Source organism: Dermacentor andersoni, chromosome 5, assembly GCF_023375885.2.
Source record: "Dermacentor andersoni chromosome 5, qqDerAnde1_hic_scaffold, whole genome shotgun sequence".
Taxonomy (NCBI): Eukaryota; Metazoa; Arthropoda; class Arachnida; order Ixodida; family Ixodidae; genus Dermacentor; species Dermacentor andersoni.
The window spans coordinates 57,491,705-57,507,888 of NC_092818.1; the positions used below are offsets into that span (position 1 = coordinate 57,491,705).

General features: G+C 48.4%; 1 protein-coding gene across 1 annotated transcript in view; it reads right to left on the bottom strand.

The window, feature by feature from the left end:
* Window positions 1–15,980, bottom strand: part of LOC126530258 (uncharacterized) — a 55,796-nt gene extending 39,816 nt beyond the window's left edge. The window contains exons 1-3 of the mRNA XM_050177578.3: window positions 15,735–15,980; window positions 12,661–12,767; window positions 9,488–9,689 (exon numbers count right to left, since the gene is read on the bottom strand). Coding sequence (XP_050033535.2) covers window positions 9,488–9,689; window positions 12,661–12,767; window positions 15,735–15,836 — 411 coding nt within the window. The 5' untranslated portion in view covers window positions 15,837–15,980. The remainder of the gene's footprint in view (window positions 1–9,487; window positions 9,690–12,660; window positions 12,768–15,734) is intronic.
* Between the last annotated feature and the right edge of the window lie 204 nt (window positions 15,981–16,184).

A 16,184-nucleotide genomic window follows, 5' to 3' on the forward strand; every position in this document is an offset into this window, starting at 1 on the left:
TTCTTGATCTTAGCCGCCGGAGAAGCGCCGTGCCTGCGCGTGACTCGCCCAGCCTTAATAGCTGCGTCAGCAAGGCCTGAGATGCCAAGAGGCGGAGTGGAAGAGACTCTGCCTCATTAGTGACTTTCTTGTTTGAAGCCGCCGTTGGAACTCCCATCGCCAAGCGAAGTCCCTTTCTGTGCACTGCCTCCAAGCGCTCGAATTGACTCGATGACGGTGATATCAGAAGGAGCTGATAGAGAATGCGGCTTGTTATCAGTGCATCGTTCAGTTTAAGCATGGATATAGGATTGTTTCCCCAACGTACACCTGGCAATCGACGAAGTGCGTTGATTCTTTGCACTGATGCAGCCACAACACTTTCGACCGCACCACGCCATAGTAGCTTGTTGTCGATGGTGATGCCCAGGAATCGAACATGAGTTGCACGAAGAATTGAATGCCCTCTGATATTCAGCGTCAGACGTGTTGACTTGCGTCTCACTCCAGAGAAAAGCATGAAGGCTGATTTTTCTGCTAATAAGGATAGGCCAAGCGTCGATAAGTGGCGATCGATAGTGGAGATTGCGGCCTGGGCTATCCGGGCCAGACGTTTGTGTTGGTACCCCGAGATCCAAATGCAGATGTCATCTGCGTAGATGGACATTCTAACTGCCGTCCGACCTACTTTCAGGGCATCTGAAAGGCTGGCCATGGCAACGTTAAAAATCAAGGGGGATAGGACACTTCCTTGTGGGACGCCGAGGGAAATGCGTCGCTTGACACTCATTATACTTCCCAGCTTAACTTGTGCACATCGATCACTGAGAAATTCATGGACGAATCGAAGAGCATTTCCCGAGACGCCCATGGCTCGGAGTCCGTTGATGATGCCTGTATGAAGCACAAAGTCGTATGCCTTGGCAACGTCCATAAAGATGGCGAGTGTGGAAAGGTCGTCTACGCGATGGTGCTCGATATGGCTTAGTAGATCCAAGACACTGTCGTGGGCACTCAACCGTGGACGAAATCCGGTCATACATGATGGCAGTCTATTTCCTTGCTCAAGATACCATGTTAACCTCGTACATATTAGTCTTTCCATCAACTTTGATACGCATGATGTTAGCGATACTGGCCGATATGAGGTGAGGTTTGCAGGATCCTTTCCGGACTTGAGCACTGGCACCACCCATGCTGTCTTCCACGCTTCTGGGATCTCTCCTGTGCTCCAGACGTGATTAAATATGTCCAGAAGTGCTCGTTTTCGTTCATATGGCAGATTTGTCAGCATCTGATTGCTGATCGAATCGGGACCCACAAGTCTCGACTTCTTTCATTACCGTACTTAACAGAGCCCGAAAGGTGATAAATAAGGCAGATATGATTACGCCAAATGGTAAGACATAATTGTGGGCAGGGCCTGGTATATGCCATGCAAAGAAACACGAAACACATAAATGGGAAAGATGAGCAAATGGTAACAAAGGCAAAAAAAATTCCGCACATCCCGTCTCACGATGACTGTCGACGGTAATGCTTTAGCATTTAATCAATAGAGCAGTACAAGGTAAAATCACCGTAGAAACGACGCATATATGAAGCATGTGCTGTAGCGGGACTCCACTTCCGCGTTTCTCTGAGAACACTAGGCGCCATACAGCGCGGCCACCACCAAGCCGGCACATAGCCTCTGAAACGCATGGCTCCTGAGGAACGCGTCATATGACAACCGGGCTCCTATCTCCCCCCCTTCTTTCTGGGCACGATGGGCCATTTAGTACTCCTGCCGCGAAGTCCAAGAGAAGCGTGGTGCACCGGTGCGTCCAAACACTGGGAATTGATCCCTCGCTTGCCCCACAGTCAGTGGCGCACACTCAGTAACCCAAGTTGGCAAGAGGTTTGTTGAAGAGCAGCCCACACCTAGTGCATTCATGGTGCAGCTCGCTAAGGCTTTGGCATGAAAGGCGTTCACTGAAAAGCGGCACTTACTCAATGCATTTGTGCAGTAGCTTGCTAATGCGTCTGTTTGCGGTCCTCGAAGAACCTTTGTGGTGACACTGCTTCGATTCCGCTCAGCGTCGGAGAAATTTAAGGCATGTTTTTAGTTATTGCAAAGCACCACATTCCTAGTGGAACATATCAAACTACACAGGTTGGCGTCAAAGGCGCTGATTGCAGCGCGGCACACGCCTACTGGAAGACACCCTGTGGCCTAAGTTGGCATTCAAGAGGCTTACTGACTGCAAGCGCAGACTGAATGGCGCATACCAAGTGTTGCAAGTCGGCGTCAGAGCTTCTTGGAACACCAGTGCCTACTCAGTGCCACATCTACACTGATCCATGTCGAGGTGAAAATGTTCGTTGAAGAGTGGCACGTATGTACGCATTCCGACCGACTCGGAAACCCAAGTTGGTCCGATGGTGGTTTCGCACTCCACTGTCTGTCTGTCTGTCTGTCTGTCTGTCTGTCTGTCTGTCTGTCTGTCTGTCTGTCTGTCTGTCTGTCTGTCTGTCTGTCTGTCTGTCTGTCTGTCTGTCTGTCTTTTATGAACTATTGCTGCGCGGGAAATTCAAGCATTTGCTCGCCACATCAGACTTCTATGACGAAATTCACTCACGCTTACACTCACGCTTACACTCTCTCTACCCTAAGTTGCAACTTCGCCTGACACCTGGGCTCTCCAGTCACTAAAGAACTTTACAGTGTCACATGTCGTTATGCGTTGTATTTACTAATGCCTATTTGTTCCTAATTGGGAGGGTCAACAGTGCGGCGTGCCTCTTGTGCAGGACCGATGAGACTCTAGTGCATCTTCTGTCTCACTGCCCATCATTAGACACTCAACGACGTACCCTACAAGTTAAACTCAGCCTGCTTGATAATAGAGCGCTCTCGCAAGATCCTTGGACCATCGCATGTGCGTTGAGCATGCAAAAGGACAAATAAGCTCTTCTCCACTTTGTGAAGGATACTGGCTTGTGCTAACGCTTGTGACAGCGGAGATTCTTCTGCGACTGACTGTGAATCTTTGATTGCTATTTTTCTTTTCTCTCCTTGTCCATTGTTCCCCTTTCCTCCTCCCCGAGTATAGGGTAGGCAAACGAACACGTCCTTGATTACCCTCCCTAACTTTCCGCCTTCGTTTTTCTATCTCTCTTGAGAAAGTGGTGACTACGCTCCGTCTGTGAAAACCGCACGCCGCACTCGAGTTCAAAATTTGGCTGAGATGTTCACAGTAGCATGCTCTAACCTCGGAATGTGTTTTTCTCCATGCCCGAGGGGTGTTGGAGGGCCTATTCTGAAGGATTTGGAGTTTCTTTCCTACACGCTTGCTACGATTGTAAACAGTAGGCAAAATAAATTTCAAGGTCGCTTTAATAGTGAGAACAGCTGCTCATAATTTGAAGACTATTCGAACAGTATTCTAGTTCATTTGCTCTTGACAATCCATTCACCTAAAACTGCTATTCGCACAACATTAGCGGCGCTTATCGATATAGAGGCGTCCATCACATTTTTCAAAGCGTTCATATCCGGATTTGTTTTTCCTGTGCTATGCGCTACATGGAACTAACAGGGACGAAACGAAAACTGGATATAAAGAGTACACGAAGTGACTCCCCGAGTCACCTCGTGTCTACTTTATAACCAGTACTGGTTTCGTACCTGTTAGTATCCTTTAGCACATACCGCAGGAAAAATGCATGCACATCAACTATCGCAATTCATCGCGCTTTGATATGCTTATTTATTCTCTGGTGGGTTTGATACACCAAGGTGGCCCATGCACATTCCCCGGGTGCCGCAATGGAGGGACTCCAGTTTCGACAACAATAGGTTTGTTAACGTTTAGTTCAAGCTCGGCGCGCGAAGGTATAGCTTGGCAGGGGCATCTCAATGTGTTCACTGGCTCAGTTACCAAGCTTGCGACCATCAACAACCTGCGCCAGGAAAATCCCGGCAATAAAAACTCACATGTAGGTATTCAAATAAAACATGTGTCGCTTTATTGGAAATTAACTAAGGGGTATAGTGGCAGAAATAAAATGTTTGCATTTTGTAAACTGGACTTGGCAAGAAAAAACGATACGATGAGCCGACGATGGCGACTCAATCTCGCACGCACACGGTAGGAAAGCGGGGATGAAGCACCACCTTTCGCACCACGCAAGGCGCCGAGGAGAGCGAAGTTGGGAGGAGAGGGTGAGTTCTGCTCGGGCTTCTGCTGCGTAAGGTGTGGCCGCTCGCGCCCTATCTCGAAAGCGAAACACAATGAGGGAAGAGTCTAGGTGCGCCTAGCGCTCATAACCTCGTGTAAGTTTTGTTTTTTGCAGCTTAGCTCGCGTTCAAGCAAGAGCAAGTAGGAAAGTCATTTCGCTTACTGCTCGATACAGGGAGTCTTCGCAGTCACCGAGTGAGATATGTCTACGTTTGCTCCGGCGCGCGTGACACCATGATCGTTAATTTAGATAGTTAGCGAATACTTACAGATTTATACGGCCGATAAAGCTACTACCCTCACTTTATATAGCTGTCTACTAATTTACGTTTGCCGCCAATGCTTCGCCGTTCCGGTGGAACTGCGACTTTTTTTGCCTCAAATGCGAAGCACCGATTTCGACAACAAATTATTAGACAGCTACGCGAAGTAAGGTTTCTCTTTTTCTCATTTGCAAAAACTGCGGTAAACATTCGCTTAGTAAGTAAATTAACAAGCATCTTGCGCGCATGCGCAGGAAAACATGAACACGCCCCACACGATGGTCGCAGACACTCGCTGTCAAAACGCCGGCTCGACGAACAGGGGCATCAGTAGAGAGCGAATTGGCCTTCGAGCTGCAGCTCACTTCAACACGAACTGAGCGGTGGAATCACTGTGCACATGGAGCAACCCGCCCTCGGCGCACCTAGACTCTGTTCCCACCGCAAATCGCTTTCAAGATAAGACCGGCGGTGCCCCGTTCAGCCACAGTCGGAGCCGAACAACCCCCCCCCCCCCCCCCTGGTGCCGGATGCGCGATGGAAGACGGCGTGCTCCCTCCCTACCTTCTTCCCTGTCATGCGCAAAGTTGAGCCAACATCCGTCCCCGCTCGCACGCGCAAGCTTTCAGTCGCGTCGCCAGCACACAAGGCGCCACAGCGATGTTATCGCACCTGGACTTTATAGTGAGCATCACGGCGACGGCGATGACAACGGCGGCTATTCGCCTGAAGCGCCCATATATATAATTGCTATCGCCATGCCGCTAAGAGAAAGAAAATGGACGTGGTGCAAGCAATGTAAACGTTACGCAGTCCCTCAGCTATAGTATAGGCGGAAGGCAAAGAAAGAATGGCGCTTGCGGCACTAGTTAAGGCGGGAGGCAGGTAGTTTATGTTGGCGTGAAGTTTCCATCCTGGCTACGTATGGGTAGCATCCTGGCAGCACTGCAATTATGCATTTTAGTTTTACATAGAAGCTGTTTATGGCTAGGGTTCCGTGCATATATCGTGGCCGTCAATAAATATGCGTGAGCGAAAACTACCATCATCAGCAATGACTCATGCCAATTCTCGCGCTATCGTCGTCATCGTCTTACACCGCTGGCTCCGTTGCCGCTCATCATGCCAGCGTTCCCACACTTCCCCTCCCTCTGCGAAGGAACTGACGTACAGGGCTTTACAGGGCACTACAGGGTTTTCATATAGGCACCCTATGGCCCAGTGCCAGTCGATGCGGTGATTTCGGTCTAAATTCTTTGCCTCAATATATAGCGAAATGACAGCCCGAATGTACATAACGAATGTCCAACACGAATAAACCCAGATGTATAAAAATAAATGTCTGTGCGTACCTTTTGTCACGATGACCACCGATCAAGACAATAAATGTGTTCGTACCTTTGTTAAAAATTCTGTGCCACCTCTTTGTGCCCAACGAACCGCCAAAGTATATTCATCCTGAATGTCTACAGTAGTCCCAAAGCTCAAAGACAGCGCTTCAAAGCCCTAATCGCCAAGGCCACGCAACTAGCGCGCAACTCCCCTTTGATCATAGCTGGTGACTTCAACGCGCCGTACCACACCTGGGGCTACCCATATAACACTAAAAAGGGGGAGGACCTCTGGCGTGAGGCTCTAAACCTAAACTTGTTGCTAGTCACGGACCCAGCGTTCCCCACCAGATGCGGAACATCGTCGAGCCGTGACAGGACACCGGATCTCACCTTTGTCAGGAGCATTGCAGCGGTCAAGTGGACGAACCTCGGGGTAGACTTTGGTAGCGACCATTATATCTTGGCCACACACCTCCAAGTCGACCAGAAGAGACAGCGCATGTTCCATTACACAGACTGGGACAAATTTCGCAAAATTAGGGAAGAGCGAATGGAGAGTGACGACAAGCCTAGCCTCGAACAATGGGTTGCACAGGTTAGACACGACATCAAAGCTACCACCAAAGAGGTTTGTACAGACCTACCAGTGGAAAAGATAGACAGCCGTCTCGCTCACCTATTGGAGGCCAAGCAATTCCTCCTCGCCAGGTGGAAAGGACAACGGCTCAACCGCAGGCTCAGAAAAAGGATATCGGAAATCAACAGAACTATAGAGGAACACTGCAGAGCCCTCTGTAAACAGCAATGGGATGAGGTGTGCAACTCGATCGACGGGCAGATGCGCAACGGTGGCACCTGGAACCTCCTAAAGCATCTCCTCGACGAGACGAACACTAAAACCAACCAACGCAACACACTGGCGCGCACCCTACACACAGCCAAGCGAGAATATTCGAGCAAGGAAATTTTATCGAAACTCGTACAAAAGTACCTATCAGTCGCATCGTGCCCTACACCACCTTCCCCTGACTACGAAGGCTCCGAGAACCCTGAGCTCGACGCAGAATTCGGGATTGAGGAGATCATGCAGGCGCTCCACGCCCTCAACGGCAGATCGGCTGCGGGTCCGGACAAGATCACAAACAAAGCTCTACGGAATCTGGACGAGAAGTCCATCGAATACCTAACGGACATCATTAACCAAGCATGGAGCAGTGGTAAAGTCCCGGAAATGTGGAAATCTGCCAACACCATTCTCATCCCCAAGCCAGGCAAGCTGCCCAGTCTCGATAACCTCCGCCCAATTTCGCTGACATCATGCGTGAGGAAAGTTGCTGAGCACGCAATCCTAAACAGGCTTTCACGCTACCTGGAGGACCACGACATTTACCCACACAACATGATCGGCTTCAGGGTCGGACTCTCGACGCAGGACGCGATGAAGCTCATCAAGCATCACATTACTGACTGTAATACGCGGGACACGAGAGCCATACTAGGTCTAGATCTGGAAAAGGCATTTGATAACATTCTTCACTCGTGCGTTTTAAACACAATCTCAAGCCTATACCTGGGGAAGCACTTTCATTCCTACACGAGATCTTTCCTGTCAGACAGAGAAGCCACCCTTAAGATCGGGGACCTGACTTCAGACATGATCAAGCTGGGGTCTAAGGGGACGCCACAAGGGTCAGTCATTTCCCCAACCCTCTTTAACCTAGTCATGATCGGTCTATCCCGGACACTGTCTGCTATTGACGGTATCAATCATACCATATACACAGACGACGTTACCATCTGGTGTACGGGAGGTAGTGAAGGACAGGTAGAGACGGCCCTGCAAGAGGCGATTGATGCTACCGAGAGATACCTTGAGTCCACGGGCCTTCGGTGCTCACCGAACAAGTCGGAACTGCTACTTTATTGACCCAAGCGCAGAGGCCCGAAACCAAAGGGATGGAAGCCACTCGCCGAATGCGACATAAAACTGTGCACAAAAGATGGAGGATATATTCCGAGGGTGGATGCTATCCGGATTCTCGGCATGATGGTAGAGTCGAGTGATTCAAACAACCAGACAGTGCTGCGACTCACTAAGAAGACGGACAATGCCATCAGACTAATCAGAAGAGTGGCCAACCGGCAGCAAGGCCTCGGAGAAGATAACCTTGTGACATTGGTACATGCGTTCGTAATGTGTCATTTCACTTACGTCGCGGCCATGCACAACTGGCAAAGATCGGAGAGGGATAAGCTCAATGCATTAATCAGGAAGGCAATCAAGAGAGCTCTCGGCCTCCCCATATACACTCCCACGGAACGCTTACTTCAGCTTGGCATGCATAACAGGCTAGAGGAAATAGCGGAAGCACAGGAGAGGGCCCAGTTCATCAGGCTATCTACCACACAAGCTGGAAGACACATCTTACAGGAGCTGGGCGTTCCTTCCAGAGTAATCAAAACAAAGTTCTGCAGCATCCCTCGAGAGCAGCGGGACCGCATCACTGTCGCGCCGATCCCACGAAACGTCCATCCAGAACACAACGTGGGAAGACGTCGGGTGCGCGCGAAGGCTCTCCTGGAAAAGGCTCGTGAACGGGCTTCGCAGAACAGTTTGGTAGACGCAGCGCGCTACGCCGACGGACAGGCCTTCGCTGTAGTTAGCGTAAATCATGAAAGCCAAATAACGAACGCAATCTCGATTCGGACGACGTCCTCTGAAATCGCAGAGCAGGCTGCAATAGCGATGGCCTTATTGGACAACAAAAGGACATCAATCTACAGTGACTCGATAGCAGCTGTTAGGGCATTTGCCAAAGGAACCATATCCGAGCTGGCCCTAGGGATATTAGGAAGCAAAGATGTCACGCCACACACATTAATCTGGTTTCCAGCCCACATGGGACAGATCGAGGGTGCCCCGCCCAACCTCAATGAGTCTGCACACGGAGCTGCGCGAGGGATCATCAACCGCGTAGCTACCGGGCAGCGTGACGCCGGGGGTACTGACAATCGGGACTCTCCTTCCTCGTACACCGAAATTACTAAGCACTTTTACTTGGCTCGGAGGATCTACCCCCTCCCACATTGCAAACTCAATAGACCTCAGGCTTTGACACTAAGGCTTCTACAGACGGGGGCATACCCAAACCCTCTACTTCTTCACAATATGTACCCCGAAATTCAGACGACAAATGCATGTGCACTATGCAATGACTTAGCGAACTTACCTCACATGCTCTGGCGATGCCCCGCATTACGCGGCAATGAAAGTAACACTTCTTCACGCTGGGATGCTGTCCTACACAGCCCCAACCTCGAAGAACAGTTATGGGCTGTCCAACGGGCCCGCGACGCAGCGGAGAGGCTCGGCCTCTCTGTCCCGACGTGGCAGCGGCCCGCTGCGCGCTAGGGCGCGCCCTAAAGGACCCTAATAAAGTTTTTCAGCCATCCATCCATCCACCTCTTTTTCATGTGCTACACAGTTTGCTGGGCGTCCGCCATCACAGAGTGGAATGGCTCATAATTTTATTCGCCATCTACGTTTAAAATGAACCAAGCTGAAAAATTGCTACGCTCTAAGGCCCCCTAGATGGGATCTTACAACTTCGACTCTAAAACTAAAATTGGAAATAGGGTCTGGTGCGGGGCCCTTTAAAGAACCCAATGACACCAAGAAGCTACCTACGCGTAAATATGCTCTTCGCTCCATCAGTACACGAAAGACATGAGTGCCAGGCAAGATCGCTACGTCGTTCCCGGTTAAGGTGGTTCCGTGCACACCCGTAGCACTGGTATTTGCGTCCACTTTCATCTTGTTCGAGGAGTCCACCGATGATTTGTAGTGAATCCCGTCGACTTCAAAAATGTGCTCCAAGGAGAAGTCGAACCTGCAGATACAACGACGCCAGAGTTCAATTATTTTTCATTGTGCCACCTCTGGTAAAATTGACGTCTCGCCGTTGATAGATATATAAAATGGCACCTGTGAAATAAGAATGAGCAAAATGGGTAGATGTCTCTTGATAGCCTGGTGCACCAAGTCAAATACTCGCTCACATTTTATCATGCCGTTCGAGTGAAAGGTATAGTAACATCAAATATTTTACTCTGGTTTGATTATCTTCACGGTTGTGCCTTAATATCTGTGACTCACTTCCATGTCTACTCAGGATTACAATTGGTACTGCAACTATCTTACATTTAGGAATAATAACAGGAAGATGGTGAATTGACCAACGAGCAGGGGCAAAGGAATGGGAAGCCCCGGCAGGAATCCGACGTTGAAAGTAAGCCACATAGCCATTCGTCGTTTCACAATTGTCGACGCAAAGAAAACTAGAGAGATGCAGTAACGAAATAATATTGCCCTTCTCTCGTTCCGCCATCTTCCGTATTCTTCTCACGCCAAAAGAAGTCCTCGTGATTGCAAAGAAACTTACTCACTTACCCATCTTGCAGGATTTTTCCAGAGATCACCAACTGGTTTCCTAGGCAGCGTTTATTCTGTCTTTTGATCGGGACAGAAAAGGACCATAGGCAGATGAGTAGACAAAAGGTATGCATTCAAAATGTTCAAGAGGACGGACTAGTAGGCATGGCCGAACAGGCTGCAAGTTCTTGTAAGAAGTAGGGAAGATCAAAGTCGAAAAGTATTTTTTCAGCCGACATTATTAATATAAAATGCTTAATTCCTCCAGAATAAAGGAAGAAGGAATATGGATCAGACAGTTGTAGAGTGTGCAAGAAAAAATTTTTTAAGTGAGTTGTCAAACGAGATTTACACTTAAGCGTAAGCAGTTGGAACATAACACAAACCAATGCTAAACTGCACATGGATCATTGAAATTTCCAGAATATAAACAATAACGAGGATATTAATTGTAAAATAACTAATAAATGAAGACCTAATATGAAAGAAAGCATCATATGCAGGGCACTTTCTTTTTAAAGTGTTGTCAGTTTCTCTTTTTTTAATCTCAGTTTTCACAAGCGATGTATTGATCGTACTCATCGCGTTAAATTTTGTTTTTCTATTTTTACTGGCCCTTCTGTCCGTTACTTTACTTGTCTTGATGCAGCTTTGCTTCTTCTCGTTCTTAACTATAATTTATGAACTGTCCAAAACATGTCCCTTCCACTTCTTTTCTGGTAAATCTCTGAGAACCGGACAAACACCATCTCAGCCTTGGCGATTCCTTCCCGTGTTCGTCACCTTTAGTTCGCTGGAGAACTTGCAGCGCATCTGAGACCCATCCGCTTCCTTTCCTAACTTAAAATTCACTTTCGACATTTCACCGGCTCTCACCATTTCGATATCTCTCAGCCTACCCAGGCAGTTGCAGCCGCGTTCGCTGTGAACTGGACAGCCTTGAATGGCCGCACAACTTCTCCTGGCTATTCTTCTGGACCACCTGGCCCATCAGAGGCTTCACCACACCAACTCCCAGGTGAGCCACTGCCATCTCTGCAGTATTGCTAACGTATCCTGGCGGTCACATCATGCGAGCTATGTACACCATTCAACGCCGGCTCCCGCAGTCGCCAACATGCCGTGTCGCCTAGTTCTCCACTCTCTCGGCACTGTGAAGGCAGCGACGTTTCTCTTGCGCTCACTGTAGGGGGCACTGTGCGAGCTGCCATCATCATCATGGAACTCCAGGCCACGTGCCGATGGCGTGAAGCCAGGATTTCCCTTGCAGCTGCACCGGCAGCCACAGCTATTTGGACCCGGAGCTGACAGAGAAAACTTCGTGCTTCCTCTTCATCGGCATGGTGTCCAACTCTGAGAGGCTCAGCTGGCCGTCAGGCTCAGAGGGCATGGCCCCGTACACACAAAAACGCATGCGGTTTTGCGGAATACCGTGTTCGCGGAGAGGTGTACGGTAGCGACACCACTAGTAGCTGCATCTTGTGAAAGGAAGCTTACCCAGAGAGAACACAAAGCTAATACTGTAGTAACTCACGATATAGTAGTTAATTGTGGTTTAAAAGGACTGGTAGCGTAATAACCTTCCAAGGGAAGCCCTTTTATTACCTTCCTTCGACGAGGACCCTAACGCAACGCATATATGTTTCAAAAGCACTGAATAGTTGAACAGGTAAAAGCTATCAAAGAAACTAAAACTCTCGTCTATGGCATCAGATAACATCCACACAATTATTATTGACATAAGTGCCAACATGAAAGAAGCTTCACGTCCACCGTTGCGGCTGCTCTGCATTAGAGTCGCGTAAATTTTTATGAGTTTCTGTTGTTGTTGTCCTTGTTACAATGACATTCCTGTAGCGCCCATTTTGTTACTTCTTTGCGATAATTAATCTGAACTTTCTCACGAACGTCCCGTGCGTTTAACATACGTTCGAATTAATATATTTAGGACCACGTAAACCAGTATACACAGCATTTGAACGGCGTACGCAATGCAAAGCTACTCACGACTTCTTGAAACATCGCAATCAATCAGCGTTGCACTGCTTGCAGTCAGCAAATATTACGAAAGCACGGCGCCACACATGATGCGATTTTCAAGCTTTGGCAATACCTCAGAAAATTGCTGGGCGAGAACACTCGTTTTTTTTAAGTATGATTTCCTGTCTGCGTTCCTAGAAATGTTTGACTCACTCACACGTTATGACGTCTGTAAGCAAATATCCATTTGACCAGGAACGCCGTAGTCGGTGACTTTCATTTTGTTCGGACAAGCTAAATTGTTCTTGCGTACGCCTACGTAAGAGTGCAGCGTTTCGCATACACAGATAACGGATCTGCGACGTATCCAATAAGCACATTTCGTAAACGAAAAAAAAGTTGTGGACGAAGTTCTTAATATATTCAAACTGCTGAACTCCCTTGCTCACTTTTTGTTATTGTCAGGCACACTTAGGACGACGGTGATGACGATAGCTCCCCCTTGAATGCTGGAGCTGAGGTTGAATGCATAAGGGTTTTCGGTGATGCCGTCTCCCTGCGAAAGTAAAATAAAAATTGCAACGATCAAACGTTGGCACCAACCTGTAACCTGTAAAACCTGTAGCCTGTAAAACCTGTAACCTGTAAAATAGATAACAAAGACAAACAGCTACAATTCACAAACGATATAGAGGTTATCCTCCTTATTAAAGACGGTGTTATGCTGGTCTCTAAGAGCTAAAAACTGAAAACAGCCCGTTCATATGGCGTGATTCGCAGCGGCAGGATGATACGATTGCACATGTTCTGTTCATGCGGTGGTCTACGAGGTGTCCGTGGGCAGGATTCCCTTATTATTTGTATTCAGATAACGTGGAAGCTAGCGACTTGACATAAAAGTAGGTGGGACATTTCCAAGCTCATTTAGATGGAAGTCAAGAAAGAGTATATTTTACGCTGAAATGAAAAAAAAGTATAATTTACCACGCGTTCTAAACAGCCTTTCGAAAAAAAATATATTCCCGCCAATTCCAGAAATAACCTGCAGAGCTGTCTGAAGTACTACTTGTGCACAAGCAACAATGGCTGCGCTGCGTAATGTTCTGCATGTCATGGGTCGTATTAGGGGGGATTAAATACGTTTACTTTTGCGTTTATAGAATGGTGTTACAGCGATACGTAATTCATTACACCCTCTACGCATGTAAGTCGTATGCAAGGGAATGAAAAGACACCTACCCTAGCTTGCCGTGGTTGCGTAACGAGATTTCAGCACCCAGGCAGCCCAGACGGCCCAAACCATCCGTTTGGATTTGAATTCGCGCTTCTATTTTGCTATCGTTTCTGACGAAAAAAAATGCGAACTCAGCCATCGCTTGGGCTCATTTCACGCTGAAGACAAAGTATTGGCCATGCTTTGTGTTTATTTTTTTAGTATAATCTGCCTACTTTGACGTTGCTAAGCCTACAGAGCGGCGCCGAACCGGAACAGTGGTTCCATTTCTACCTCTATGATGCCGAAGATCCAGTCCTTCGAGGCATCAACTCGTGCAGTCGCCCTGAGAATTGTGTGTGTGAAGAAACTGTAGGAGCAATGTAGTCAGGTGCTCGCAAAGTGGAGGCGGGTGCAAACGTCGTGTGGGGAAAGCAAAATAGCGGAAATACATAGGGCCTCGCTAAGCGCAGAACGTTGCTTGACAAACGATCCACACAAGGGCGCTCTTGAAGAGTGATTGCAACAAGCATGGACTTAAAGTACCGCTATTCCAATAGTATTCGCCGCAGATTTGGAAACTTCATTTATGCTTATGCTGTCGTTTAACTCCTCCGGGAGTATCCACTGCGCTAGTGAGATTGGTCTTGCCGGCGGAGCGCAACATAGTGTCTGGTGAGGCGTGCGCATAGCGGGCATCTACAGCACCAGCTAGTTCCCCCTGTTTCTGCGCATGATATCACTAGAGCGGCGATCACAAGAACGCCATAAACGGGGCTTCGCATCGTGTTTCTACGGCATCGCATTCATATAAACGGTGCAAATAAGCTAGATAGGATAATCGGAGCATTGCTACTGCATAGGGTAGTTCGAGACGGTATAGATGGTCTCACCCTGAAGAAGGGGGGGGAAATGAGGCAGCTTTCGCTGTGCGCTCTCTTTCATACCTCGGCTGAACGCATGTCGTCGGATAAAAGACCTGGCTCGTTTAGGACGAAGGAGGATGCGCCATGTGTACGTGCTGTCGCTTGAGCGCTACCCTGATGCGCTAAGAAAGCGATACGCGTCTGTCATGTTCATTGAAACGCCCCTACTGCAATCACGCCACTGCCTTTGCGCGTGCTCGACCATGTAGGAGCCGCGACATAAACGAAGTATGAGCGGGAGAGAGAGGGAGGCGAAGAGAAATTGTAAGGAAAGCGGCGTAAACGTTTTTGCGAAGGTTACCGTAATCGTTAGGCAGAAATCAGCGAAGAATGAGTAATTAATTCAAGTAACCTAATAATGCTTTTGGCACTCATTATGCTTCCTTTAAGTACGAGGCACTCCTTGAATCCTTTTTGACACTTTGCCGTAGGGTTGAAAGAGGTAGGTAGGTTCCTGTCTCGCCGAGATTATATTCAAAGAAATCGTTGCCTGACCATTGGGGAAATCGTTCCTCTGCCGCCGACCACAACAACTGGGTGCTCTAACTACTAGGCCACGATGCACCCGTATTTCACTCGTTCCAATGAAAGCCAGCATTTTGACTCACTAGGCGGCCGTGCCACTTGTGAATTTCTTGTTTTTCTGTAAGAGCTCACGCTTTGAGGGGTCGGGTTCGACTGCACAAGCTCTGGGACCGGCCCACTTCCCCCTGTGCTTTAACCGTAGTAGCTCATGCTGCGTTGAAACTGTGCGACGTGATACCAACTTCACGATCGGCGAAGGTAATTATGTTTCACCGTTTTTTTTTTCGTCGGAGTACAAATGCCATCGTCCTTTGAACATACCCTACACGGCGTAGTCATTGGCAAGTTCGATTGTATAACGCCTAGTTGCTCATGACACGACAATCCCTGTTGCTCTTTCTTGTGGTATCCCACTACTCATGTAGTACATAACGATCGTCATGTCACAAGCTCCTGTCGAACGGCCGCTGTAGAAATGCTGCTTTATGATCTTCTTCAACGTGATCATCGTCCTACTACTGTCGTCGCACACGCGCACGCTCCCGACTCTACTAAAAGAGTTACTCAATTCACACAAGCACGTTTGTTCACCTGGTAGCGGTTTTCAAAACACCAAGGAATGCTGGAGAGCTAAGTACTTGAGAAATACCTTGCATAACATCCATGGCCCCCGGTGCGTGCGATCGGCAAAAAAAGAAAAAAATTATGTTTCACTTAAAGTACCATTCAGCCTTCATTCTTCACGCTGATGTCCAAGAAGCTTCTTCCATTCATTAAGGGCATTGCAATGGACCATGAGAGTTCTTTCCATTGAAGCGTTTCTCAGAACAACATGCCAGCAACACCGCCAGTCACTTACCGTATAGTAGTGGTGGTACCCTAGCGCCTCTCGTGCTGCAGACACCCACGCGAACTGTTGTTCACTGAGGACTAAGTTCTCGTTGATGAGTGTAAGTGCCATGTTTCTTACGCGATTAGCGATGCTCCTTGAACACCTGGTCCTGGAAATATAAGTGCTTTCTCACGTCTCGCAAGACCGCAGAGACCGCTTTGCCGCGAATGTGCGTGGCTCTCGCTAACGGCGCAAAAACGCACTACAATGCCATCGCCTGATTCCCAGGGTGCTGCGTGCCTGATTTGCAGCTGCTCATAGAAAGCGCTTGCAATATTTTGCGGCCGCGAAGTGATAAATAACTAGCGTCTATTCATAGCTGGACGCTTTCTGCGTCTATTCATAGCTGGGCGCTTTCTGCGTCTATGTCCTGTGCGTGTGTTTGATGAGCTCGTTCCGGTGGACGGAACAATCAGA